General features: G+C 36.2%; 1 protein-coding gene and 1 long non-coding RNA gene across 9 annotated transcripts in view; one reads left to right on the top strand and one right to left on the bottom strand.

The window, feature by feature from the left end:
* Window positions 1–27,312, bottom strand: part of TENM3 (teneurin transmembrane protein 3) — a 2,405,282-nt gene that overhangs the window by 168,713 nt on the left and 2,209,257 nt on the right. For all 8 annotated transcript variants that reach the window (XM_082444070.1, XM_082444075.1, XM_082444071.1 and 5 more), the window contains one exon: window positions 12,168–12,405. In XM_082444070.1, coding sequence (XP_082300196.1) covers window positions 12,168–12,405 — 238 coding nt within the window. The remainder of the gene's footprint in view (window positions 1–12,167; window positions 12,406–27,312) is intronic.
* The window catches only part of LOC309651415, a 375,253-nt gene that overhangs the window by 339,137 nt on the left and 8,804 nt on the right, over window positions 1–27,312 (top strand). The gene's annotated exons all lie outside the window — the stretch shown is intronic.

Here is a 27,312-nt window from a genome sequence, read left to right as displayed (position 1 = left end):
CCTTTACATATTATATTAAAACGTGCTTTCAAGGGTGGGAGTGACAGAACTAGTTAAGAGTAGTACTTAACTGGTAGAAGGAAAGTAAAAAGTAGTTGGAGGACTAGTTTTTAATTAACTGCTTCAATAACCACCATGGTAGCAGCAGCACTTGCCAAAAGCTTTAACTAAGAATAAAAAAGTATCAAATGGGATCTAAAAACGGAAGAGGCTTGTCTCAAGGGTGGATTAAAAAGGTGAAACAGTTAAGAAAAAATAAAATTTACCTTGAATGAGTTAATGATAAACTAAACCTCAATATTTTTTCACCTTGCATTTTGATCATTTAATTTCTGCTAATTTTTAAATAGGATGAATCTAGAAAAGGTGATGTGTGCATGTGTGTGGGTGTGTGTGTAAATTTTCTAAGAATTGGACAGGGCTCATTCAAAAATGGATTAACTGGGACTTCCCTGGTGGCACAGTGGTTAAAGAATCCGCCTGCCAATGCAGGGGACACAGGCTTGATCTCTGGTCCGGGAAGACCCCAGAGGCCACAGGGCAACTAAACTCGTGCGCCACAACTACTGAGCCCGTGCACCACAACTTCTGAAGCCCGTGTGCCTAGAGCCCGTGCTCCGCAATAAGAGAAGCCACTGCAATGAGAAGCCCGCGCACTGCAACGAAGAGTAGCCCCCACTGGCCACAGCTAGGGAAAGCCCGCACGCAGCAACGAAGACTCAATGCAGCCAAAAAAAAAAAAAAAAAAAAAAGTGTACTTTCTAAAAAAAACCAAAAAACAAAATGGACTAATTATTTTGCTTCTAATATAAAGGTATTATTATTATAAATCTAATTGAAAATGCTTTATAGTATAATATACTGTGAATCCCTGAATTGCAAAAAAAGGAAATATTTTAGACTCCTACTAATTAAAATGCCTCTTCTTGTACGACCTTTAAATTAATTATGGTATGCACTTTAAAGAAAAATATTTTAAATAAGAAAATTAAACATCCTCCAAGTGAGTAATCAGCATTAGAATGTAAATTACATATTCTGACATGAAAACAAAGAGCAAATATGTAATGATTCTAGCTGTGACACAGTGAGTTAGTGAGACTGATAAACTATTTCATGCTGATAGCATGTTGTGTTCTCAAATCTATTACACTTTTGAATTGATGTGCTATTATCTTTGGACAACTTTCTCACTAGGAGGTGATCCCAGCAAGAAAAATGTCTTAAATGAAAAGCTTATAAACAAGATACATTTCACCGCTGTTACCTGAATTAATATGAGCTATTAGTGGTTGTATGAGAGGTTTGAGACAAAGATTGTTTTATAATATTTTACAAAAAATTGCAATACGAATGTATTAATAATTATACATTTTAGCAATTGCCTCTGTATCAATTTATAATGATACTGAATGTACAAACAGGTACGTGGTAAGTACAGCATTATGTGTTAACTGATCTCTGAAAATTGGGAGGCAAAATTCTAGACAGTATTAAGGTGATTTGTGGGAAACATATTTTAGTGAATTCTTTACTGTCTTATACATTCACTTTTCAGTCTTAAGCGAGAGACATATAATCTAAAATTTAAGTATAACCACAGTTGTAAAAAATAAATAGGTCTACAATAGGAAGCAAAATATTTTTATTATGACTTGTTTTAACTTAGACATGTTTATAATCAAGCAACAAGTCATGTTATACAGTTTGCTTGGGAGCATTAAGAACTGAACAACCATATTAAATATGCAGATTCTTTTTAACCGTTATCAAGATGGCTAGAATAGTTTAATAGTCTTTGTTATATTTTAGTTATTTTAACTGGGTAGCCATGGTATCAAATACCCAAACCTATATTAGATATTTTCCTACATGTTTTAAGATGTCAATTATACTACTGTTGGCAGTTATTACATACTGAATATATTAAAATTAAGATGGAAATGAAAAAGATCTTAAAATTCCTATGTGCTATTTGAACAAGATTTAATCTACTTAATTATTAATTCATTTAATTATTGATGGCTTAAAATTGCTCAGCAAAGCTCTTTCTATAAATTTGAGAGGGAAGTGTGATATAGGTAAAGAGAAGAATTTCAGGTGTCGATGTAAGTTGATGAAGAATAAAAGAATTCCAGGGTTGTTAAGAGACGTTGAAGGTAACCTAATCAATCAGATGTGTGACAGTGAACAAGAAGTATTTAACAAAACAAAACAGAAAACAACCAGTGCAAAGAGTGGTGAGTGGTTTAATAAGTTAGGCTGATTGAGGACCTATTTACTGTGTACAAAGAAAAAATTATGTAATTTAAACTTCATAAAATCCCCACTCTGTGTGATTGTAAACTCTACTTTTTTTAAGATGAGAAAACTGAGCCTTAACTCCACAAAGTTAATACAGGGGCAAAGTCATGACTTTCTGTCCTTAAAACTTATGTTCTTAACCAGTTATATAATATAGTAGTAGTCGCCATATGAGCTATGTATCTTAATGCATGTGTAAAGCACCCTTCTGTCTGTATTTATCTCGTATTTTACAAATAAGATACCAGGCTTCTACGACACTGAATACACTGATGACTGTGGAGCCTACACCCAGGCCTTTTGTTGGCAAGTCATTAATGTCCACGAGGTATCCTGAGACAGAGAAAAGAGCTCACCGAGAGGAGGGGTTACCAGTAACGCCCTCACCTTTTAGTTTTTGCAGCTTGTGTGTGATTAATTCAATACAAAATTCTTCACTCATTCTTTGGGATGAGTAGTGGAGTGATCTTGAAAATCTTTTTTCACCACTTAAAGGTTAGCCAGCGAGCTCATGGCAAAGTACCCCCAAAGAGTTATAAACCATAAAAATGGGTTAAACATATAAAATGGGTCCAAATTTGCTGACCTTTTCGGTGATGACAAGTGGCTGTCAGTAGTATGCTACCAAGAATTTATTTTTGAAAAAATTATTTATCTGTCTCTTTAAGGTACAGGCATTATTCAAGAATGAGTAAGAAAGTGCTGCTTCTCTGAAGAAACTCTTAGTCCAGAGAGAATATTTTTAAAACGTACATTTGGAATTATTCTCATTATAATTTTGTTGCCAAGAATGATGATTGCCACCTATGCCAATTATCAGTTTTCTAAACTGCTTAAAAGTCTGCAAAACATGGTATTTTAGTGGGTTTTGCCTTGTTTACTTAAAAATGTCAAAATGCAACAACATCCAATTAGTTTGCTAGAAGATGAAATTAGCCAAGTTACAACAGATACTGTATGATCTCATTTATATGTCGAATCTAAAAAAGTCAACTTCGGGACTTCCCTGGCGGTCCAGTGGTTAAGACTCTGTGCTCCCAATGCAGGGGGCGTGGGTTCGATCCCTGGTCAGGGAACTAAGATCCCACATGCTGTGCGGCATGGCCAAAAAAAAAACAAAAAAAGAAGTCAAACTCATAGAACCAGAGAGCAGAATGGTCTGGCTGCCAAGACCTGGGGCTGGGAGGCATGGGAAGTGGGGAGACACCTCCGGTTACAAGGTGAACAAGTCGGGAGCTAACGTGCAGCCTGGTCATTACAGAAAATACTACTACATTGTGTCCTTGAAATTGGTACAAGAGTGGATCCCAAGTGTTCTCACGACACATACACACAAAAGATAACTCTGTGACGTGATGGGCGTGCTAGTAAACTCAGTTATAGATATAGATATATATATACACACACACGCGCACACACACGCACGCACACGCACGCACACACACATATAAAATCATGTACACCTTAGAAAGACAAATTGTACAATCTAAATATATACAACTTCTATTTGCCAAAAGGAAGTATATATAATTGTTAGATAGGATTGAAAAATGTTTAAGGTATGATGACTTTGGTATGTAATTATTTCATAAGTGCATATTTAATAAATAATTTACTAAATGAACTTAATAGACTTAAATAAAAGAAAATTATTTTAAAATATTATCTATTTCATTTCATCCTTTCAATTTTTAGTCTTATATATGTATGATAACATGCATAAGATTAGTACATTGCTACAACTGTATAATTTTTAATTTGATAAATACATACATTTTGGAGTTGAGTACTTTATTTTTCCCTTTCATATGTAATAAAAAAAAATGTGGAGACACTACAAGAAGAAAAGGTAATGAATTTGGAACCTGAGATCTAGCTGAATGCTAGTGATCACATGATCTCAGGCACTTTACTAAATCTCCATGGGCCTTAAAAAGAAGTTAAGATTAGATCATCTCTAAAATCAATTCCAACCCTGAAATTTGCTCTGGAATATAGTCCAATCTTTTTCAGAAGCAGTCATACCTTCTACAGGTCCTCCATAATAAACCTGAGTTTTTCATACGGGTACATTTCATAAACATCTGCTGAATGAATGAATGCATTCAGGCTTTATTTTATGAAGTATCACTACTCCACCACTATCTCAGATAATTTCTTCCCCATATTATCACTGTTAGCTTTTTCTAAAACAAGCCCTGTCTTTGAAAATTTACTTCATAATTTATTTCCTCTAGGAAGTCACCCCAATTAAACTGAGGATATAGTGATTTTTCTCACAATAACAAAATACCTAGCTCCAAAGCTGAGATGCTACCTAATTGCTCACAGAAATTAATCAGCATGTAAGTTCCTGGCAATTGTCATTGCCTTCACTGCCTTGGTAGCTGTCATTTACCTTTATAAATGCTAACTCAATTATTTTATTTTTAAAGGTACAGCATAAGAAAAGAATAAAGAAAAGAAAAGAAACTGAAGTGCCAGATACCTTACATATAATATTTCAAGGAATACTTATAAAATGTTTGTGAAGTATCATCAAACCCATTTTATGAGAAAACGAGATAAAAATGTATGAGTACTTGGCCCAAGGTTATATAGCTAGTAGGATGTTGAGATTTTAACCCAGATCTGGTGTCTAGTACACCATGACCAGAAAGAAGCAATATTCTATTAGTGCAGGATGTAACTGGAACAAGATGACTTCTGGTAGTAGCATTTTAAGTGGTTCAGAATATGAGGTGAGATGCTAAGAAATCATAAAGAGGGTCTTAGCAGAATCAGAGGGGTTATCAAATAGAATTTATTAAACTTAGTTGGCTAATTGCATGTTCAAGAATTTAATCTTAATGGGCTAAGAAGAAAGGGTTCTGAGAATGGTGTAATAGGACACACTCACGTTTGCAATTAAAGGAGAAAGAAATAAAACAGGCACAAGAATGTCAAGGCAAAATGAAGAAACGCAGGAAAAGAAAAGCAATTGTCTTTGGCAGGGTATATATTAATTGGTGATGAAACCAGAGGATGAAATTTTAGAGAGAAACACATAGTTTTAAAATTGGACAATAAATTCTAGGAAAGGATAAAATCAACATGTAGTAATGATGTTAAGTAAAGACAACACACACAAACACACACACACACACACAAAGTCAAGGGAAGAGGATTGAAACATATTTTCACAGACAACATTAGTGAAGAGTAAAAGAATTTTTAAAAACTTCCAAAAACAGTTGCCGAGGAAGAAGAGAGGTGTCTTAAAATGAATAGGTCATATCCAGAAAAAGATTATGATTAAATCACAGTCATTAGCTATGACCAGAGTAATGGCACAGATGACCTTTTACTCTGATCACGTTCAGAGGAGCGACCAGAAATGTGTTAGGAGTAATTAAGAATTCATTACTCTAGGTATATGGAAATTCAGGTTATCATATATGAATATTTTATACCGATTGCTGCTTATCCAAAACCAAACATTATCAGAGTATACAGTACTTGCAACTGGTTGGAATTATGCTTTCAAAAATCATCTAAGGCCTACAGCAAATGATTAATGCATACTTTCTTGGTATCTTAATTGCTATTAAAAAAAACTGGTTCACCTCAGTTAAACAAAATAACACTCCTACTCTTTTGTACAGTAACTTCATCAGACTCAAAAGATACCTAAAGCTTTAAAAACCTTAAATATAACTGGGGTCTAACTTCTGACTGATGTGAAGACAATGCATCTATCAAGGCTTTTATGGATTCATTCCAAACATTTATTACTTTAGTTAACTAAATGTTTCAGGGATATGAATAGTTGCCTTTCATTATAATTTGAAGATTTTTTTTTTTTTCTTCTCAAGAACAAAATTAACAGACTTGCAAAAATTCATGTACTTTTTGTTGAATGACAGGAATAGTGAAAAAAAAAAAAAACCAAGAGATTTTATTCTGGTAAAACTATGGTTAAGGCTTGGACTACCTAACTCATAAAGATAAATTAGACATAATTATTCCAGTTAAGACAAATATGTTCTTCATTCCTGGAGAGAAGAGAGCTACTTAATAATAAAAGATATTCGTTCGGCTGTTAACCAGTTGGGTTATCTTATCCTATGCGATGGTTGTTATTACTATTATTACTGTTTGGTCATATTTAGAAAAAACATTTATGAAGCACCTACTGCCAGATGAGCTGTTTACATTATTTCATTTAATACAACACTATTATGAGTAGGTATTATTATTGCATTGGAAACTGACCTCAGATTTAAATAATTAAATAATTAAATCATTTGTAGATGACTACATAGCTAGTTTAAATGATGGATCTACGATTAAAAATCAGGTCTGACTGCAAAGCACATGTTCTTCTCATGATGCTAAACTGTGTTTATATCTCTACTAGATCTACTAGGTTTTATTCAGGAATATATATCAATATTGACTCCTGGGAATGACCTTTATTTTAGAGCTACAATCAGTCCACAGCCTACTTTCTCATTTTAATTACTGGCATGATGCCTGCTCAACAACCACACTGAGACTGTAGCATTGCAACTGGTTAGTAGCAATCTTGTATTAAAAATGATGCTTTGGCTTTCACTTAGCAATCATCTTTGAATCTTTATCTCATACTTTATTTTAGAATGAGGACTCTTTCAGTATAAGAGAATGGTTTCAGAAACCAAATTATAATGTTGCCAGAGATACATGGATCTTTGAGTAAAACCAGGATCAAAATTTATCTTTGTTTAACATTTTTAGTTAATATATGATTTACCTTTAACATTTCACATTTAAGAAATTAAATTTGAACTTTTTGGGGAAAAAAAGTCATTCAACATGCTGACTTCAGTATATGCCCCCTCCTGTTCTCTTGATACTGTGAGAAGAAAATAAAGATGACCATTTTATGTATCATTACTAGGAGTGACACATTTTGGGGGCCAACAGAAGCTTTCTCTGTGAAGGGGTTGACAAAGGGTTAAATATTTGCTACATGTTGGCAACAGAAACTAGAAAATTTCAAAGTAGGAGTCACACCTGTATTCAACCAAGGGCTGCCTTTCCACTGCCTCTCATTTGATCTCTGTTATTATTTACCTTATATATAAAATAATTGGAACTCACCAAGTAACTTGACTCTGGGGAATAACACTTGGTAGGGTGGCCATACGCCTCTTTGCCCACAACAGCCTGAGTTTATGCCTGTAGTTCCAATGTAACTGTTCATGGTCCCCTTTCCCTCCCATATTGTCCCGGTTGATGATAAATTATATGGTTACGACAGAACACAGGCACTGAGCTAGGACTGCAGCAGCTTCTGGAATTACCCTCCTCTCATTGAGACAAAAATTTTTAAGCCACAAATTGCAACGAGTCTTAAATATAAACACCTCCTAGCAAATCCTCCTGAATCACACATCCGTCTTTCTCTGTCTTCCTATTACTCTTACAACTGGACACATATCCCTCCACGGGCCTTTTAACAAATAGCGTAAGTTATTAAAGGTGAAATATTTCAAGAGATCTGGAATCCTTGATGTTCACTATTCATTAGTATGTAATTTTAGATGAGTTTACTGGGTTTTTTTTTTTTTTAAACAAATGGAGGTGGTGAGACTCTCAAAGATTAGTTAAGAATTTCTTAGCCTAGATCCACATCTGATTTTGAAGTTTACATTCAGTAACTTTAGCTTCTTCCGTTTTACCTCTCTTTACTGTATTTTGTGATTTTCTCTTTTCCCACAGGTGTCCTTGGGTTTCCTCAAACTATCTTTAACAAAAGGATATGGCATTACTCAGTAAACTTAAGTCAGTAGATTACCTTCACAGGTATATTTTACTTACAGCTGTATCTTCAATTATGGAGGGTCTTACTACTTACTGCCTTGCTAAAGGTAGCTGGTTATCAGCTTGTAGGTGGAGGTATAATTTTTCAACTGGGAAAGCTCTACCCTGGTAGTATGCGGCCAGGACGTGTGTGTTGCTGCCTTCTAATAGGCAAGGCTGACTCAGACCTGATTGTCTTTGCTTTTCCTTAGAACCATTTAGAGTGAAGATAAAAGAGGGGGGAAAAAAGGAGAATATCTTACTTTAGTAAATGATACTTCTGTTTAGGTATTTTTTTTTTCTAAAGATGTAGCAATTGATCTCACATTAAAGCAGCCCAAGACATCTTGATTTGAATTAAAAATGCAATAATAAAAAGGTAATTTAATATGCAATTTCATACATTAATAATTAGCAAAGCATTGCTGAGCTACAAGGTAAAAAGCTATGGGAACATCACTAATGAACTATCAAGGCCAGAGCAGACTTCAATAAACGAGACTTTAATAAATCTTTTATTAAATAGCTACACATGAACCACTTGGTTACCATCTAATAGGTAACTACTAAGCTACGTAATTCACATATATAAATGAGCAACTTGCAGGCAATTAACTTTACAATTGCTGAAGGTCAGGCTTCTCAATGAAAGTCTCCGTACTGCACCTTTAAGTGGTGCTAGCCTGAGTCAAGTGTACACTTTTCTTCAGCTGCTCTATATTCTGGTAGCAGCTATTATTATGTACGGAAGCAGCTGAAGTATAAAATAAACAAAGGATGAGCTATAGGCTATCAGATGCCCTAAAAATAAATTATACAAAGGACAAGAAATACTGAGCTCAAAGAAAAGGAGTCTTCAGAAAAGTTCTAAGCAAGTACTGGTGTTCTGTCTAGACCCTGATTGTTACTTTTAGGAGATGATGAGATAATAAGAATATGCTTATAAACGGCAAATGCTTGTTCGCATCTTGACGTGACTCTAGATCTGAAACTCGCTGGAGATGGGCGACCAGAGCTACTCTGTTTAGTGGGTAGAAGTGCACAGTACACAATAACATCGACAGTCTCCAGCGGCAGCAATGGCTAAATTCATTAGAGAAAGGACATGCACACTTTTATGGAAGCAAGAAACTGCTGGTGGGAAAACATGCTTTTTACTAAATCAAAAGGAAAGCTACATTGAAACAGGACACATCTTTTATGTCTTCTGTACCAAGTTTAGGTGCAAATGACTTGAGATTTTCATGGATTATTACATGCCACTTGTAACCAACTATTATCAGGATATGCTGAAAGGAGAAAAGGGGAAGAGACAAAGAGAAAAAAAACAGAGATTCTTATCTACACAGAACTGAATTTCAATCTTTATAGCTTACATCCTTTAAATGACAGTTTCAGAAAAGTGACAATCAGTAAGATGAGTCTATGTATAAATAGCAATAATTCCCAAAGACGAAACTCTACACTAGATTAAAAAATAGTCAAAGGCAGACACAAGTCTGGATAAAATTGTTAATATAGTTGAAACTGAGAATCATACTCAATAGGGAACCTTAACTAAAAAAGGAAAAATCAATGATAAGTAAGACCGGTTCTTCACCTCAAGAGTTCCAGCCAAGTGAGACTATTAAAGAAACCACAGTGGCACTATGTCAGTACAGTGTGAAATTTTCACACCTCTGCCTAGGTTGATTCACTGAGTACCTGCAAGTTGAAATGCCATTTTTTTTGATTAGTAATATTATAAGATGTGAACATTGGAAAAGGAGAAAATAAAATTATACTACAGATTGAAAAATTTTGGCATGATGCACAATTTTCAAATTCATTATACTTTCTATATATGTGTGTGAGAGTATCAACTGATAGATTTTCTTACTATGTCAATTCATAAAACTATAAAATGTAATTCCATTGATGGTTCACTAACGGTACTGCTTTGAAATGGAATTTCAAAGGGTACGGCTTTGAAATCGCCCTGAGAGTGATTTCTTATACGGTCTGAATTTAGAGAAATCAACTACAATTTCACATATAGCTACTGTGGGTTGTACTGTAAGGAGCTACTTTCTTCCCTAACTTCCCAGCAACAAATATTCATTAGCACAATATGAGGAATAACAAGAACACACTTGCCTTTCCCCCAAATTATTCCAAATATCTGCACTATAAGACATGGCTTCAAGGAATACCAACTTTCCTATCACCGGTTTTTGAGGCTTTTGCGCTAACTTACCACGTCCCCTAAATTAAACACATTTCTGATGACCTAACTTGGCATATTTCATAAATATTTGTCAAAACAATTACTGTCAACTACAATGCAATTATCCATATTCAATTTGATGGCTCAACTGGAAAATTACTTTTTTCCTAATAAATTTTTTTCCAAATGACAATAGTGCATCAGTGTTGATTGTTCAGTGTGTGCTAATTAATGACACTGAGTAAATTTAGCTCTGTGCTAAGAAAAAAATCTGTGTACATGATTCTTTGTCTTTAAGTGAAGAAACCTGCTGTTTGCCTACTTCTCCTGCACTTTCTAATTTTTCCCAGAAGAGTGTTCAATATTACAAAATAAATAATAAAACCCAACTACTCTTGGCTGACACTGTAGATGAAAAGACAAGGGTTCTTTGGAAACTTCTTTTTAGATCAAGAGTAAAAGAAAAGACAGAAATATTTTTATTGTTGACAACTAACTGTGAGGACATCCTGCTTGCTCATCCTCAGGGCAGAACTGGTTTAGATCATGCAATTAATGGCAAAAAGAAAAAAAAAAAAAGCAATTTATTCATCATGAGACCCGTTTCTTCACCCAGAAGCTAATTTAAATGCTGACTTTAGCCAGGGGCTCTACAGGGCAGGTCATCCTCCCAGGAGGTGCAGAGCCCTCTGGTTTCTGGCTTTATGTGGTGATGAGTCTTTTTCTCTGAACCTATTGGAACCTTAGGGCAGGAAGGAAATAAATAGCAATAGGAGTGTTAGAGGAACTCGCTGCCAAGCTGCCAGTAGGAGACCCATGAGTTAGGACACCACACTCTTTGCTTGTGTGATACGTGATACAAAGGAGATGCTGACTGTTGAGGTCCTGGCCGAAGGAAGAAGGTAAGATTTTCTGTACCCGGAGATATTTGAAAATGAAATGAATTAGCTCAAAATAGCTCTTACTGATCTACACTCTGGTGCGGCCTGAGATGTGCTAGAAGTCATTAAGAACCTCACTGAACACCAGTGTGTGTCAGAGAAAGAGCGCTGAGCTGGCAAAGCTTCTGGAAACGAAGGGGTCCACAGGCCATGCTGTAGAAATGGGGCAAAATGATTTTGTACAGTTACAGATTCTCAACTGCATGGTGATGACCAGAGGATGGAAATTTCAGGAATCATAAGGAAGAATTTTCTAATAGAATTGTCTAAAAATGAATGGAAATAATGATGGAAGGAACCTTAAAGGTCCCATCTCCCTCATATTGCAAGAACTAAAATATCCTTAACAGGTGGTCCTCTGACTTGTGCTGAAGCATCATCAGTGGGGGTCCACTACGATTTTAGGATGTGATGGACAAAACGGAGTCTGTGAAAAGCAGAGATAGATGTCTGGAACCGAGGAGATGCTCAATATAATCACTGAAATCACGGGACTGAGAATCACATTTACATTTCCATCCTTTTCTCTACATGCCTGATCACCTGGAGATAAGAAGAAAAATGGTAGCAAAGAAAAGTCTCACTGAAGCCATTTATTCTCATCTCTTGTAGGCTACAAAATGTGTGAAAAGGATAGGAAAGTTCATTGGTCCAGCAACTAGAAGAGTACCAGTCATCTGGAACTGTTTCTAGAGAAGACAAAACAGAGCGTATATAAGAATGGTAAATCTCTCTCGGTGAGGAAAGGGTTGGGGGCTAGTTTATCTTTTCATTCCAGAAATTTTAAAAAACATGGTTTGTTGACTGTTGTCAAACATGCATTCTCCATGCAGGTACGTTGTGTGGTGCTAACAATCAAATACTCTGAAAGTCTCAACTTCAAGGCTTACCTGCTTTCCAGTGGTACATTACTGCCAAGGACCCAGCTGTCCTGCAGCTGGACGGACTCGGGTGTGGTTTGCAGCTCGGCGGGCAAAGCAGCCGGCGGGGCCGGACTCTGGTTCCTTCTATTGGTCAGGGAGTTTCTGTTGAGAGAAGTGATGGAGGGGTGGTGCTGCGTGGCGTGCTGCTTCTGGGACGGCGGCAGAGGCTGCAGGGTGGACTGGCCTTGGTTGTTTGCAGGTTGCTCTGAAGAAAGAGATGGAAACGTTATATTTACGTGTACGTGCACACGCGCATCTATACACACTACCAATTTCTTGGGGATCCACTGTAGATGAGTTAGCATTAAAAACTGCGTGTAAATCCACAACCTAATACATGTGCATGTTGCTCTATTAAGCGGGCGTTCAGTGACATTCTCTAAGAGCAAGTTTACCCTTGATACACGAAGTTCTAATTGATATACCACAGATGGTAAAACTGCTTTTGGTTTTAATTTGTTTCACATCTTTTTTTCATCTGGTTTTATTAACACCTACAGAAAATAGCATCTGACAGCTCCCCTAATGTGCCTTTAGATTTCAGCTTTTTTAAACAAACCAACCCTGAAATTAAATGGGTAATTTCTGTAGAACACAAAGGTTTTGGAAATGCATATAATCCCTATAATTATTTAATGGAGTTTTTTTAAGCTTTATTTAACTGCAATAAATTATTACAAGCTAGTTGCTAAACAGCAGTAGACTAGTTTAGCGCATTTCAAATAAGGCAGATCTGCACTATGATCTACTAATAGACGCTAAGTATTCTTTAGCAGAAGGTCACTCTGTGAAGCAGATGTTGTTTCATGGATATTTAACAGACTGAATCACAGCTGATTACAACGTCAGAAGACTCATATACTTAATGACCGTTACATCCATTAGAACACATGCAGAACAGATTTTCCAATTTCACAGTATGCAGTAGAACTACATTTTGGTGTAAGTCATAAGTGATCAGAGAGACTCATGCCACTATGTCAGTGGTACAAATATTTTGTTCTAAACCGGAATCATAAAGGATCCAGCAAGTTCAAAATATAAACACAACAGTGGGTTGTAACCAGGAAAAAATTCTCTAAAGCTAATAAGTCATAAGTTAAAATACGCAAATGAATGGAACATTTGAGACCCACTTCTCATTCTCATTACCTAGCTTTGGACATGCTAGAATGCGCAAATACTACATTTTAGCCAACAGACAGATGACTCCTTAATTTAATGCTAAACTTATTATGGTTCCGCGCAAATGTCAATTTTTGACTAACTTCAGTTCAAAGTGCAATATAATTTTAAAGTGATGTATTAAATCATGCTATTAATATAAATGCACATATTAAAAGAGAACAGGAAACACAGGGGGTATCTTTCATCTACAGTGTGAACTCCAGCAGTGACTGTTAACACGGTCTACCATTGGAATTCTGGTTGCATGAAATGGATACATGATATGTAAGAGTTTGAATACATATTATCAAACCGCTTTACAGGGTACAACAATTAAAATGACTCCTCCCACAGTATATAATATCAGTAACACCATGTTTCCAGGGGTCTCTTATAATCCGTATCATATCATTTAACAACTAATAATTTCTTACTCTTGAAATGAGGGACAGAGATCACACCTAAATCTATGAAACAGAGTTGCTTCCTTGTACAGTCACTATTCTTGAAGATTCCCATTCTGGAAACTATAGAAATCTTACTTGGTCCATTGTTTTGGTGCTCATGAAAAATTACGGAAGTCTAATTCTCAGTTAAAGCGAAATTAGCCTTTGAAGACATGGCAGGGTTAAAATAGCACACACAGTTTTAGTCGTGTGAGAATAAAAGAAACAAAGTTTAAAATTCATGTAAGATTTATTACTCAGGAATCATTTAACTACTTAGCTTTGGTGTTCTTAGCGTCAGTGTATATGATTAGAATCTCTATAGACGTCTTTAAGGAACATTTCAAGAAGCTGTTTATAAGATGACATATAATAAGCTACAGTTACGAGGGCCTAGACTAGGTCGGCCTCACAACAAAGACAGAAAGAAGAGAAACATTTCAAAAGGAAAAGTATTAAGACTGTGCCTAGAAAGCAGCAGATGACTCCATGTTTTTAAGTACAGCTCCATGAAAGAATGGTTTTATATTATAGATAGGTTACATAGAATAAATGATATATCAGATATTGTACTATGTCGAGGGAAGAGCAGTGTCATAGAAGTCAGGGTACCAAATTTACTTCCTAACTCTGTCCGTCACCATGATAGTGAGCCTCTGTTTCTTCAACTGTAATGTGGGAAATATTGCTGGCCAAAAAGTTTATTTGGGTTTTTCATAGCATCTTATGAAAACCCAAACGAACTTTTTGGATAATCCAATACCACTGTCCCATCCAGGTATTAGTGCAATCTAAAGATTCAATGAAATGCACTCATTCATTCATTTATTCACACACTTAGTCATTCATCCCACAGGCATTTATCAAGCTTCTATGTTCTAAGGATCTGCTAAGTCAGTAACAGGTGAAAGCACTGTGTAAATGATAAAGCATTATAACTATTAAGATTGTTACTGAAACATTAAAAGATTTAAGGTCTGTTATCATCATATATTTCAATTATGTTGAACTTAAGATTCTTATTCTTTTTTAGTTTTAAAAAATTTTTTATTTTTTATTGAAGTATTGTTGAGTTACAATGTTGTGTTAGTTTCTGGAAGATTCTTATTCTTAAATCAAAATATAAATCGTGGGTTAAAACCTTCCATTTAAGGTTTTGAAACTAATTAGTTTCTGCTGTTGCTTTCTCTGGATTCACTCATTCATTTAGCAAGTATTCATTAGGAACTTAAAACGTGCAAGATATCATGCAAACATCCTTCCTTTTTCCAGTCGTCTGAGGTTATTTCAGCACACCGTGTTCTGTCTGCTGGGACCTCTTTTGATTTGACTACCTAATTAGGAGGCCTACTAATAAAACAAATCCAGATAATGAAAGCTAGGTTCAATCTAAAATTTGATGGAACAGAATTAAGTGCAGAGTCCGAGCGAGATGGGGTGGATGGCCAGAAATTTAAATTCTGGCCATCACAAAAAGAAGCAAAATCCAAGGATTCGGTTGGAGGTCAATGCTAGTTCTAGAGATTCTGGCTTACAGGACGTGAGAAGTAGCTGGCGTATGTATTTATTTTTACCGACTTATTCAAGATAGATTACTTTTATAAAGTATAACAAGATAAAATAAAATTGAACATAGTCAGAGAGGAAGACAGAATAAAAGAAAACTGAAAGTGGGAAAGATAAAGCCAGATATGAGGTGAGTGGACAAAATGCCTGCTGTATATAGTTCTACACATTTTTAGAGTAGGGTACAAATCTGGCTCTAAATTACCTTGTTGCAAAGAGGGAAAAGAGGGAAACATGACCAGTTACATGATTTGAAGTGTTCTTAAGATCAAAAAGTTTGCTTAAGAAAAGTACTGAGAATAGAACATTCTCTTTTCACCTCATAGGAAGACAGATGAATATCCAGGGAAGTTTTATGACCAAGGTTCAAAGTGGGCACAAGGAAACAGAGAACAGGGTTTGGACTTGGAGACCAGCACTTAGAATCTAATATAGGTGGGCAGATCCACCCAAGAACAACCAAAACATCAACTGTAGCCTTTGCTTTAAGCTAATCCACTGATACAGGCTTTGCATAGGCTTGAGAAAAAGTTTCAATGAGACCTCACAGACCTCACCAAGTTCAGTGTTCCTGAAACATAGCTCTGAACATGTCATTTTATTCCTGGAAAACTCCAAAGGCGTTTTGCCTATAAAGCATAAAGTGAACTCTAAAGGTGAATGTGATACTTGTTCACGATATCTTTGCAAACGTTACCCCCATGAATCTCTTGATGTATCCGTGTTCTAGTCAAGCTTGCTGTACCCACTATATCTCCACCACAGCTTTCCACTTCTGTGTAGTGGCTTCTATTTGAAAGACATGTTCCTCCAACTTTCTATATCCAAACCCTGTGTATGTCAAGCTCTAAGGATGATGACACCCCTTCTGTTTTCTTCAAGTAGAAATCAGTTATTTCTCCTGAGTCTTCTTAGAGTCTTTTATCTTTCTTCTCTTTTTCTTTTTTAAAATAAATGTATTTATCTTATTTTATTTATTTTTGGCTGCGTTGGGTCTTCGTTGCTGTGCACAGGCTTTCTCTAGTTGCGGCGAGCGGGGGCTACTCTTCGTTGCGGTGCGCAGGCTTCTCATTGTGGTGACTTCTCTTGTTGCGAAGCACAGGCTCTAGGCGAGCGGGCTTCAGTAGTTGTGGTTCGTGGGCTCAGTAGTTGTGGCGCACGGGCTTAGTTGCTCTGCAGCGTGTGGGATCTTCCTGGACCAGGGCTCAAACCCGTGTCCCTGCATTGGCAGGCGAATTCTTAACCACTGCTTCACCAGGGAAGTCCCTTTTATCTTTCTTTTCCATGGCTCTTTTCACTTTTCCCTCTGTATTATACTACTTTTATAGGTTTCATGTCCCCTGTTAGACTCTCTATGGAGAGTCACCTTGGAACCCCTAAGGACCACACGATGACAGATACTCAATAAATATTTGTTGAATGAATGACTATTGGTGAAGAAGTCAATGAAGGGAGAGTTGAAGTAAAAAGTGGGGCCCGCTCATATTGCCTTTTCTTTTCTTTTACTGAAATATAGTTGATTTACAATGTTGTGTTAGTTTCAGGTGTACAGCAAAGTGGTTCAGTTACACATCCGTATTGCCTTTAACTGTAAGGTAATTTGCAAACGTGTCTTATTTCCCCAACTAAATTCTTAGATCCTGAAAGGCAGGCACTCTTACTTAAAGCTCTCTGGATTTTTCAGTGCCTTCACTAAGCCTTGTGCTTCGAAGACACCTAAAAATATGCTGAATGATTGGTGATATTTAGGAAATAACAGGACCTTGGGAGGGGGGTGTCATCTCGTCCAGGCAGGTACCATGTGACTCACTACAGAAACTGGTTTTTTCAGAATATTTCTTTTGAATCATGGCAGATGTTCCAATATTTAAAATCTACCTTTTAAGATGTGTGAATAATGGAGAGATTACCTAAAATGTATAAGAATATATAAGATATAAATATATAAGATATGAAACAATACATAAAATATGTATTCTAATTTGCCAAGTATAGTATGTTTTCCTTATATTTTAAAGCTTATGATTAAAAATCCTCCAAATTAGATATTTTAGAAAAGATGTAGGTTATTTTTTCCACATAGTCTTCCCTACTTTTTTTAAAAAAAATTAAATTCTTGGCACTATGCCTACTAGAAATTATACACTGTACCTCACTAGTGCTGTTTCTTTCAGCCTATCTTTCTTTGTTCAAATGCCTACTGCTCATATAACTTTCATGACAGCCTGACAGTTGCTTGTTTTTATTTGATAAACTGGACACAAATGATAGCAGCTATCTGTTCAAATTCACATTATATTAATAAACATTAGATAGACTCGACTTCGCTCATTTTGCTCAGCTCTCTGCCACCAAAGAAGTTAGCTCTTCGACAGAACGTTGAAGGCCATCCCATTAAACCTATCAGCTGGGGGTAAGAGCCTGGATAGTAAGGTACACAGTAAGGTGTGCCGCCTACTAGACCACAAAAAGCTATTTGACAATGCAGTAGATTCCAGTTTAATCAAATTATAAAACCCAATTCCAAGCAAATGAAGGAATATTCACTGAGCTCCACAGGGGGAAGAAAAGAAACTTTTGACCGCTTTCCTGGATAACAACTCTGCTGTATGAACCAGTGAGGCAGAGGGGCCGTAGAGGCAAATGACAATAAACATGGGAGACTTATTTTTCATGGGGTGTTCTCTTGAATAAGTTACATATCTCTCTGGGCTTCATTTATTTTATAGTGCTTATTTAAAGGAATCTAAAAAATACAGGGCCTGACATACAGTAAGTGCTAAAGGCAACTTATTAAGCTGGAAGAAATAGGCAGCTTCAGGGCAGAACATCATGAGGGAAAACAAAGTAACTCAAGAGCCTTGTCCGCAAGAAATAAGAACACACGATTCAATATCTCTGAAGAGGAAACGTTTTTCCTTTCACAGGCAACAAAGCAAGAATCGGAAATATCACAGGCATCAAAAATAAACTACTGTCTTGGCAGTTCCCAGAGAAGAGGGAATCTGATCTCTTAGTCATGAAGTTCAGCGGAGCCTCTTTTTCCATCTACTATAACCACAGAATCATGCCAAGAATTTGAAAAAAAAAAAAAAGGAACATCTTTTTTTTTTTTTTTTTAACCTAACTGGGCATATTTGCTGGTTTGAATTTTTTTTTTTTTTTTAATTAAAAGCCACTACAGGCAGCTTCCGGACAGCTAGGTGCAATTCAGCCCAGCTCTCTCTGGTTCACAGCCTTGGGCTGCGGTCTTCGGGGGCCACAGTGGAAAGGGACTTTCAAACAGGAAAGTGGGGAGAGAAAATAATAGCTGCTGGGAGATACAAATACCTTTGTGTGGGTGTATGTCCACATGTGCACATGTGCCCTTTAAGGCTTTGGCGGGCTACAAATGTCCCCAGGGAAGAAACACTCTATTCTGGAAGGAGACAGAAGGCTAGGGGCTGATGGCTGTGCCGCTTTAAGATAACTGTTCGCAGTTTGAGTGGAGTCGGCTAACAGAAGACAAATGGGTGATGGAAGAAGGAGGGCTGGAGAGAGGGAGGTGGAGGGAGGGGGAGGGAGGGAGCAGGGAGATGAAGGACAGGGGATGAGGCTGGGGGAAGGGAAGAGAGCCACCGAAGAACAGAAACGTTTTCAACTTGACCGACTACTAGAGAACCGGAGAAGCATTCTTCTTCCTGGGGCTTGAGAACTCTTGGATACCGAAGACAGCGAGTTGAATGTATGAATAAACTCTGGTTCTGGCCCCCCCAGGAATTTACAAGATACGCAGACCGCGTTGAACTAGACAAACATTTAGAAGGAGCCACACCCGTTTACTGGGGATTAGCAATGCTGGGGTTAAAGCCTTTGTTCCTCTACCACCAAATTCATTCATTCTCACTTTACTTCCTGGCTGTATCTTTAACTTCTCCCACCTGTCTCAAGCAAAACTGAAGTTTTCTGCAAAACTGACCTCTTTCGTAAAACAGGTCACCAAAACAAAACCTGTAAAACACTTTGCTGTTGTATATTTTATTACCATATTAATCCATCCATGTTACTGCAAATGGCAATATTTCATTCTTTTTGAAGGCTTAGTAATATTCCCTTGTAGATATATACAACGTCTTCTTAAGCCAATCGTCTGTCAATGGGCACTTAGGCTGTTTCCATGTCTTGGCTGTTGTAAACAGTGCGGCTAGTGACCAGAGCTTGCAGTGGATGCTCCAAGTGTACAAGGACCGAATCATCGTGAGCTTTTGCGTTTGAAAATCCCAACGTAATTCTTAGATTTAGCTTAATCTTTTGCTCCATTATCAACTAACTCAGTGGCCTTACAGAAGTTGCTTTTCCTTGATTTTCTAATGGTAAATTTTTCTAATGGTAAAAATGGTAAACACCTCCTTCATCTGGCTACGTTTCAGGAGCTACTAGGAAAGGCGTATTACAAATACGAAGTATTTTATGACACTGAAAATAGTACATTACATTAAAAATATCTCCTTTGCTCAGAAAATATCGTATATATTGCAGACGTTTAGGTGACATCACATCCCTACGGAGAAAAAAAATTAAGTAGCAAGAATTTTCCTCATAAATGGGAAAAATCTGAGTCAAGAAAATATGTGTACTTAGTCATACCACAACTCAGTGGAGCCCAAATTGAACGAAAACAGTTACATATTCAAGGCGCTTTCTTCTCCTCTCCTTTCTCACCCCCATCCTCCATACTATAATGAAAAGATAAGAAATGGTATAATGGAAATTAGAGAAGAGAGACCTCACCTCCCTCAGAAATCCACTTTCACATAAACTTGCTCCTCTGGTTCATTGTTTTATCTAGCGATTCTCACACAAGCTAAGTATTTGAAAGTGAATTGTCCATTTACATAACTCTGCAAGCCTTTGGTTAAAATATGGCACTGTGTAAAAACTGTCACCACAGTTTATCTGTCACTTAAACATTTCTGACAGTTGCACACAAATCAAATGAAAATTTAAAATGTGCTTTAAAAACCATAAAATACTATATACGTAAACAACAGTTCTAATCACCGTTATCACCAGACTACTGATTGTAAGGCTATTTATATAAAGATATTTGAGTATGAAAAACCTTGAAGATAAACAAGAAGATGTAAAAGGAAGATCTGTACTGGCCAGAAGGCATTATTTAATCAGCACAGATGAACTGATTTACTGTACTTACTGAGTCAGTGAGAATTTGGTTCTGTTTCTTTAGGATCATTCCTTGAAATGAGGATTAGAAGAAATCATCAAGGTCTGAGTCTTTTCAACCTTTGCATTCTTTTTTCTTTGAAAGTCCATTGTACTTTCTATTTCAAGCAATGTGGCAACCTAGATTAGCTGCCAACTCCCTTGCTATGAAATATCCAGAATTGCTGGGTAAAATATAATAAATACCTTTTGGATGAATTCATTTAGTGTATCTATTGTCTAACATTTGCCAGGCTCTGTTCCAGGCATTGAGGATACAGCAGTGAACAAAACAGCCAACAATCTTAGCCCACCAGTGGAACGTGAACTTTAGATTAATATAACTGAATTAGAAAGAAAGGATGGGCCTGAAACACAGGGGAGAGAAAAACTGTTGAGTGCACATGAGCCAACACAGTAGCTTCTCCAGGGAGACCTGCCAGTCTCTGTAATATTTCAATGCACAAGCAAGAGTCAAGAATTCATGCCTCAGCTGTTACTGAGACCCCTACATACAGCCTGGACACAAAGTGCTGTACCCTCAGCCTAAGAGTAGACTTAAAACCCTTCTCATTGCAGAAAGACAACAAGGAATCTTGCTGTGCTGTCTTGAACCTAGATGGGGAAGAAAACAACTCGTAAAAATTTCAGCCGGTCGCCTGGGCTTCTCTGGAGTTGGAGTATGAAGTTGAAACTTCTACTATCAACATAGTTCTGGGACCCCCAAGCCGAGAACTTAATATTAAAAGTGGTGCGCGTCGGCAACGATACCCCCCTCTCCCCAAGGACCCAGAAGAAGCAAATGCAAAACTTGTTTAGAAGAGTATTCTCTCAACTCAAGTCACAAAGGATTTCCACAGATAAAACCCTACTTCCAATGAATTTACAGTCTAAAATTACAAAACTTCAGAGAAAACATCTACCTTGAGTCAAAATCTACAGACAAAACAAAAAGCAAAAATTTATCTCCCTGAACTTCAGATAATATGGCCATCAGATAAAACAATAAGTATGTTTAGAATGATTACAGATTTAAAGGAAATTAGGAACATGAGAATAAGAGACCGTGAAAAAAGAAGGAGCGGTTACAAAAAAAGGTAGAATGTGTATGCAGACACTGAAGTTAGAAACTTACTGGGTGGTTCAAACAATACATTAAATACAACTGTAGAGAGTACCAGTGAGTTGGAAAAGAGATCTGGGAAAATCACTCAGATGGCATCAGAAATATCAAGACTGCTTAAATATGAAAGAGTAATTCAAAGACAAAAAAAGACAGAATGAAAGAAAGCTCAATACATATTCAGTGAGAGTTCCAGAAGGCAAGAATAGAGTTTTCTTTGGAGCTATTTAAACAGCTTTCTACAAAGTTCCTAATACCACACTGATGGCTGTCAAATTATAGAGAACGTAAATTTATTCATCTCTTTTTCATGTCATATGAATTATCTCTGCTATTCTCTTTTTTGTTACTGTCAAGCACCCTAACCTACTTTAGTGGGTGGAAGCAAATGGAAATGGCTATCTTCTGCTTGTTAAAGTAGTTCCTCTTTCAATATACTTAACGCCAATAATGCCACAGACACATTATCCTCTACGAATTCTTAGTTTTCATAACCATTTTTTTTTAGAGAAACATACATAAAACTTACATATGCATAGAAAAATGGATCTAAATACCTTTCGAATGTCTCAGTATATGTTTCAGGATATTCTTCTACCCATTTAAAAATATTTTACCTGAGAGAGTAAGCAAAAAAGGAAAAATCTGTCCCAATCTTGACAAGGAAGAACTGCTGACACACAATCAATAGACGCTTTTCTCTCCTCTCTGATTTCCTAATGGGCATCTGATTTTAGTGCAATTAAATTTTACTGACTTGAAATGGAGTATATGGTATGATATAAATAAAGCACATTTTGGAATATGGATAAGAATAGGCTGGAAGGCAACTAAAAGCTATTACTATGTGATAAGTGGCTTATAAAGAATAAGAAAAGCGAATTGAATATTCCAAATAATGCAGAATTTGTTATGCTTTTCGGATAACATATTCTTTATCACAAAGAAAATGTCTGGTATAGAAGAAAAAGTACTAGAAAAGGAAACAGGAGATGTAGGGTTGAGTACTTGCTTTATCTGACTAAACATAACCACATATAAACCAACTAACTTCTGAGCCTCAGTTTTTCTCCTCCTCAAAGAATGGTGCTGGTGGCGGGGAGGATGGGTCATGCAGTGAATTCTAAAGCTTTGGGATTTATTTCAGGCACTATACAATATTTTCTTGAAACATATTAGTGTATGTTATAAATATTAAAAATTTAAGGTAATTTAAAAACCTTATCATAGTATCTTAAGTTATACACGTAAAACATTTAAGGGACATATAGTAAAAAAAATTACTTCACTTCAAATGTAAACATGAAAACTCTACCATATTAATTCTTATGATAAATACTCTACCGTATTATCTTATGTTATAAATACTGAAAATAATTTTTTTATTTTCTAAATAAAACACTCTGTTACCTTATGTTGTAACTAGTAACATCTTAAGGTACGTATAATAAAAATCATTTTGTACCAAATTTCAATTTACTTCAGATTTCAACGTTAAAACTGCTTGTGAAGACAGCTATGTAAAAAGCCAGAATGGAACTTTCAAGTTTAAATAAAACTGATCTGTTTTTGAAAAGTTATGATGACAATTATAATACATTTTAAAAATTACAGCTAATTAATCAATTATAGGAAAAAGATTCAGCCTACTTTATCTGAAACTTTTTCTAATTTTTATTTTTTAAAATATTTCCAGAAGTATAGGAAAAATAAGTGACTAGAGAATACACAGAAAGTACCCAGCAACCCTGTTGATCTGGTTTCCCCCCCCCCATATATTAACTTTGCCATTGATCTTTTTCCTTAGCATATTATTTGATATCATATTTGTTATCTGGCAGTTTATTGAGCCCATATTGTCTGTCGATGTCTTACATAGAAATAGAATCAAATTTTTAGTTTCCTTCCAATCATAGTATGGCCTCTAAGCAGAGATGTGTGTTATCACAAACATTAAACATTACCTCGATGCAACATGGACGGAATGGAACCCACTGACTCCTTCCCATTCTCGGCATTTGCAACGAGGGTGAGCTGTTAAGTGGAAACCATGCTATGATGCTCTTTGATTAAAAAGGAAATAGAGTCATAGTTTAAGCTGACATATGCATACTTGCTGAATTCCCTTCTCTGTCATTATTAATTTGGGGATAATGTGTGTGTGTGTGTGTGTGTGTGTATGTGTATGCATAACACTAAAAGCCTCTTCCCAATAAATATCTTTCTGCTGCTTTAATGCCTGAGCCCCAATGGAGAGCAGGATGGTACAGTGAAAAGAATACTAAATCTGGGAGACATTATGAAAACCAGTATCAAAATGAGATCATGCATAGGAAAGTGTTCCATAAACTGCAAAGTGAGGCGCTTTTATCGTTTGGGAGATCCGCGGTACGTATTTTCTGAGGCTTTGCTGCACCTTTTAAAATAGCGAGCATGATCTGTTCAGGCTGGAAGCCTGCGTCTTTCTATGGGATGCTAACTGCCTCTAGAAGCCTTCTTCCTCTCAAAATAGAGGTTGAAAAAGAAGCTGGTGACTGAGATACCCTCTCACAGATCTTCTGCTCTTTTATTTCATGAGTCTACAGATTTCTTAGTGCCAGTTGATTAAAATTTTCCATAGAAGAGGTAAATAAGCGATAGATTTACGGCAGAGAAGAATAAGAAAGACCTGGAGTACTAGTCTGCCCGTGCTGCCATAAGGAAATACTGCACATGGGGTGACCTCAGCAACGGGAATTGACTTTCTCACGGTTCTAGAGGCGAGAAGTCCCAGATCGAGGTCCAGCAGAGCCGTTTTCCTGGCTCGCAGGAAGAGAGCCCTCCTGTGTCCTCACAGGGCTGGACAGAGAGCTCTCTGGTGGCTGTTCTCATCTGAGCACTAATCCTATCAGATCAAGCCTCAGCCTTACCATCTCATTTAACCTTAATTACTTCGTTAGAGGGCCTATCTCCAAATACAGTTATTGGGGGGGGTGGCTTAGGGTTGGGGAAGTACGAATTTGGGGGTAGGGCAGGACACGAACATTCGGTCCCTCACAACTGGGTTCAAGCTCCCTGTCTGAAATTTAGTAACTGTGCAACTCTGAGCAGAGCAATTTCATGTTCCAAATTCTCTGATTCCTCATCTGTAAAATGGGGGTAAAATGTGGGGATTAGAAGAGATAATGTATATTAAAGGATTTTTATAAACTATGATGTGCTATTTTAATGTAAGGTCTTAATTTCCAGACTTTTCCCATTTATTCAAATAAAGCAATAAATTTTTTTTTATCCTTTTTTTTTTTAGGCCAGAGAAGATGTTTATGTGTGAGTATGCCCATAAGATAATTTCCTTCTACAGGGATGTCTTTAAAGACATTCTCTTCTCATTTCTAAATTTATAAAGGCAAATATACATCTAATTATTTTTCTACAGTGTCTCTTAGTATCATTCAACTAGAGTGTTTTCTTAGGATAACGTATCACTAGCATAAAAGATGGAAAGAAACGTACATTATTAGAGAAATTATTCCCTGTATTTGCAGGGCGGCTGGCTAAAATGTATTTCGATCCTGTAGACTGAACTCATACTTTAAGTACTGAATTGTATTCTTTGCATTTAAAGCAACACACTAGGAAATGATGTTCTCACGGAAACATGTGAAAATGTAAAGATGAATGAAACAACTTTATGTTTTATGGCATTTACTTTGAAAATCTGATTAAGATAGATGTCTTTAGCTCATAATTCTTCAATGTCACATTGTCAGAGTTCCCATCAGCAAGATGTTTTAAAGGCTTTCGATTAATATTGCATGCCAGAACTGAAATTACATCCTTTGTCGTTTAGTTCTTAATGGTGCAAGTGATATCTATCAAGTAGTGTTATATGAAGCGTGTGTGATTTTTATTGCAGGCTGTTTTCACAAATCTTTTTCAGGTTTCACAAAGACTGCTTGGGGTTTACAATAAATATGTCCTTCTGTTGAACATCATACTGATTGTTAAAAGAGAGGTGAAACTTGGATTATTAGAATTTACTTATCGATAAAAAAACTTCTACTTGGATCTGCTGTATTGCCATTTGCAAGTAGTCTTGAATATATCTGCTTTTACCCAAATCTTTTAGTAAATCACTGTTATAATATATGCAAAATATGTGTCAAATACACATAGCTCACAAAGCCTTCATCAGTAAGCAAGCACATTACCTGCCTAGTAAGGAAAACACAGTTGGATGTGGCTACAGTTTACACTAACTGTTGACTGTTGACTGGGATTGTGCTGCAAAAGTATATGTTTTATTTTTTAAAATATAATTATTAATTTATTTTTAAAGAGGAATCTAGGGTCCTGAAAAATAATTTCAAAATTTCTGCAACTCAAGCACATCAAAGACAAGTCAATTTCATTTATTAAACACCCAGACTCATGAAAGAATCTTACTTATATATAGATTAGAAAGATACAGGTAAAAAAAAATTCTTATATTGATATTTTATATATATATATATATTTTTTTTTTTTTTTTTTTGCTTTGAACACAAGCCAACATATTTTGATCCTGGCTCTATCATTAACACATTCTACTCCTTCAGTCTTGGTTCCCTTTACCTATAAAATTAAGGGGTAGATTATGATTTCTAAGGTCTTTTTTCCAATTTAAAAAAAGTTCTAAAATCCTATAGTGTTTTAAGTGTGTGTGTGTGTATGTGTGTGTGTGTACATATATACACACACAGTTTAAAGCTTTGGTTGCTAAAGTCTCAAATGCTGTTATGCCTTGTCACGTTGAGTTTTACAAAATACAAATCTTCTCAAGATAAAACAAGTGATCAAAAACATTACAAAGGACAACAGCAAGGGGCTTATTCTGGGATGTGTCTCCCTTGGGCAGTATCTACATAGTTGATGTAAGAGAAATCTGGCTACATCTCTCCTGAGTGAGCTGTGGTCTTTAGGGACCTCACAGACATGGCTTTTGCCAACTGTATGTCTATTATAAAGGAGAATAAAAATATTAACATTAAGATCGACATTCTTATTCAGCAGTGCCCAGCACATTCATCTTGTTTGGATAAGTGCACGTTTAAAATTAGAGTCTCCTTACCAGGTTCTAGACATTAGGGAATAATGCACATGTAGAAAAGGGTTTTCGAATTCTAAGTCCCCATATGGCAGATCACTGCGCTTCTCATTAATTCTATAAGGAAGAGCTTGCCTTTTCTACTATGTTTACTTGAATTTTTTCTACCGTATGTGGTTGACTGAAGGAATGGCAATAGTTCACTTTAAAAACATTCTCTCCATTAGCTAGGATCGATTTTTTTAAAGCATTCCAACACGTCCATATCCACTCTGTAACAATTCCTTTACAGCTGATACTCAAAAGTACTGTGTGCTTAAAAGATTATGCTCTTCATGTTAAAAAAAAAAAAAAAACTACATATGTTCCCTCTATTGTATGTTTTGTTTTTTTTTTGCTAGCTATAAGTAAATTAGTTTTACCCAGTAATTCCAGAAAGAAGTTACTAAAAATCTAGCCTCAATGTAAGCTTATAGATCCTAAATGCCAAAGAGGGGTTGCACAATGGAGAGAAAAATGCACAAAGGAAATTTATACTCACTA

The sequence above is a fragment of the Balaenoptera physalus genome (genome assembly GCF_965194825.1).
Source record: "Balaenoptera physalus genome assembly, chromosome: 21".
In the NCBI taxonomy this organism is placed as follows: domain Eukaryota; kingdom Metazoa; phylum Chordata; class Mammalia; order Artiodactyla; family Balaenopteridae; genus Balaenoptera; species Balaenoptera physalus.
The sequence above is the reverse complement of the archived record's forward strand: the minus strand, read 5'-3'. Positions and strand labels throughout refer to the sequence as shown.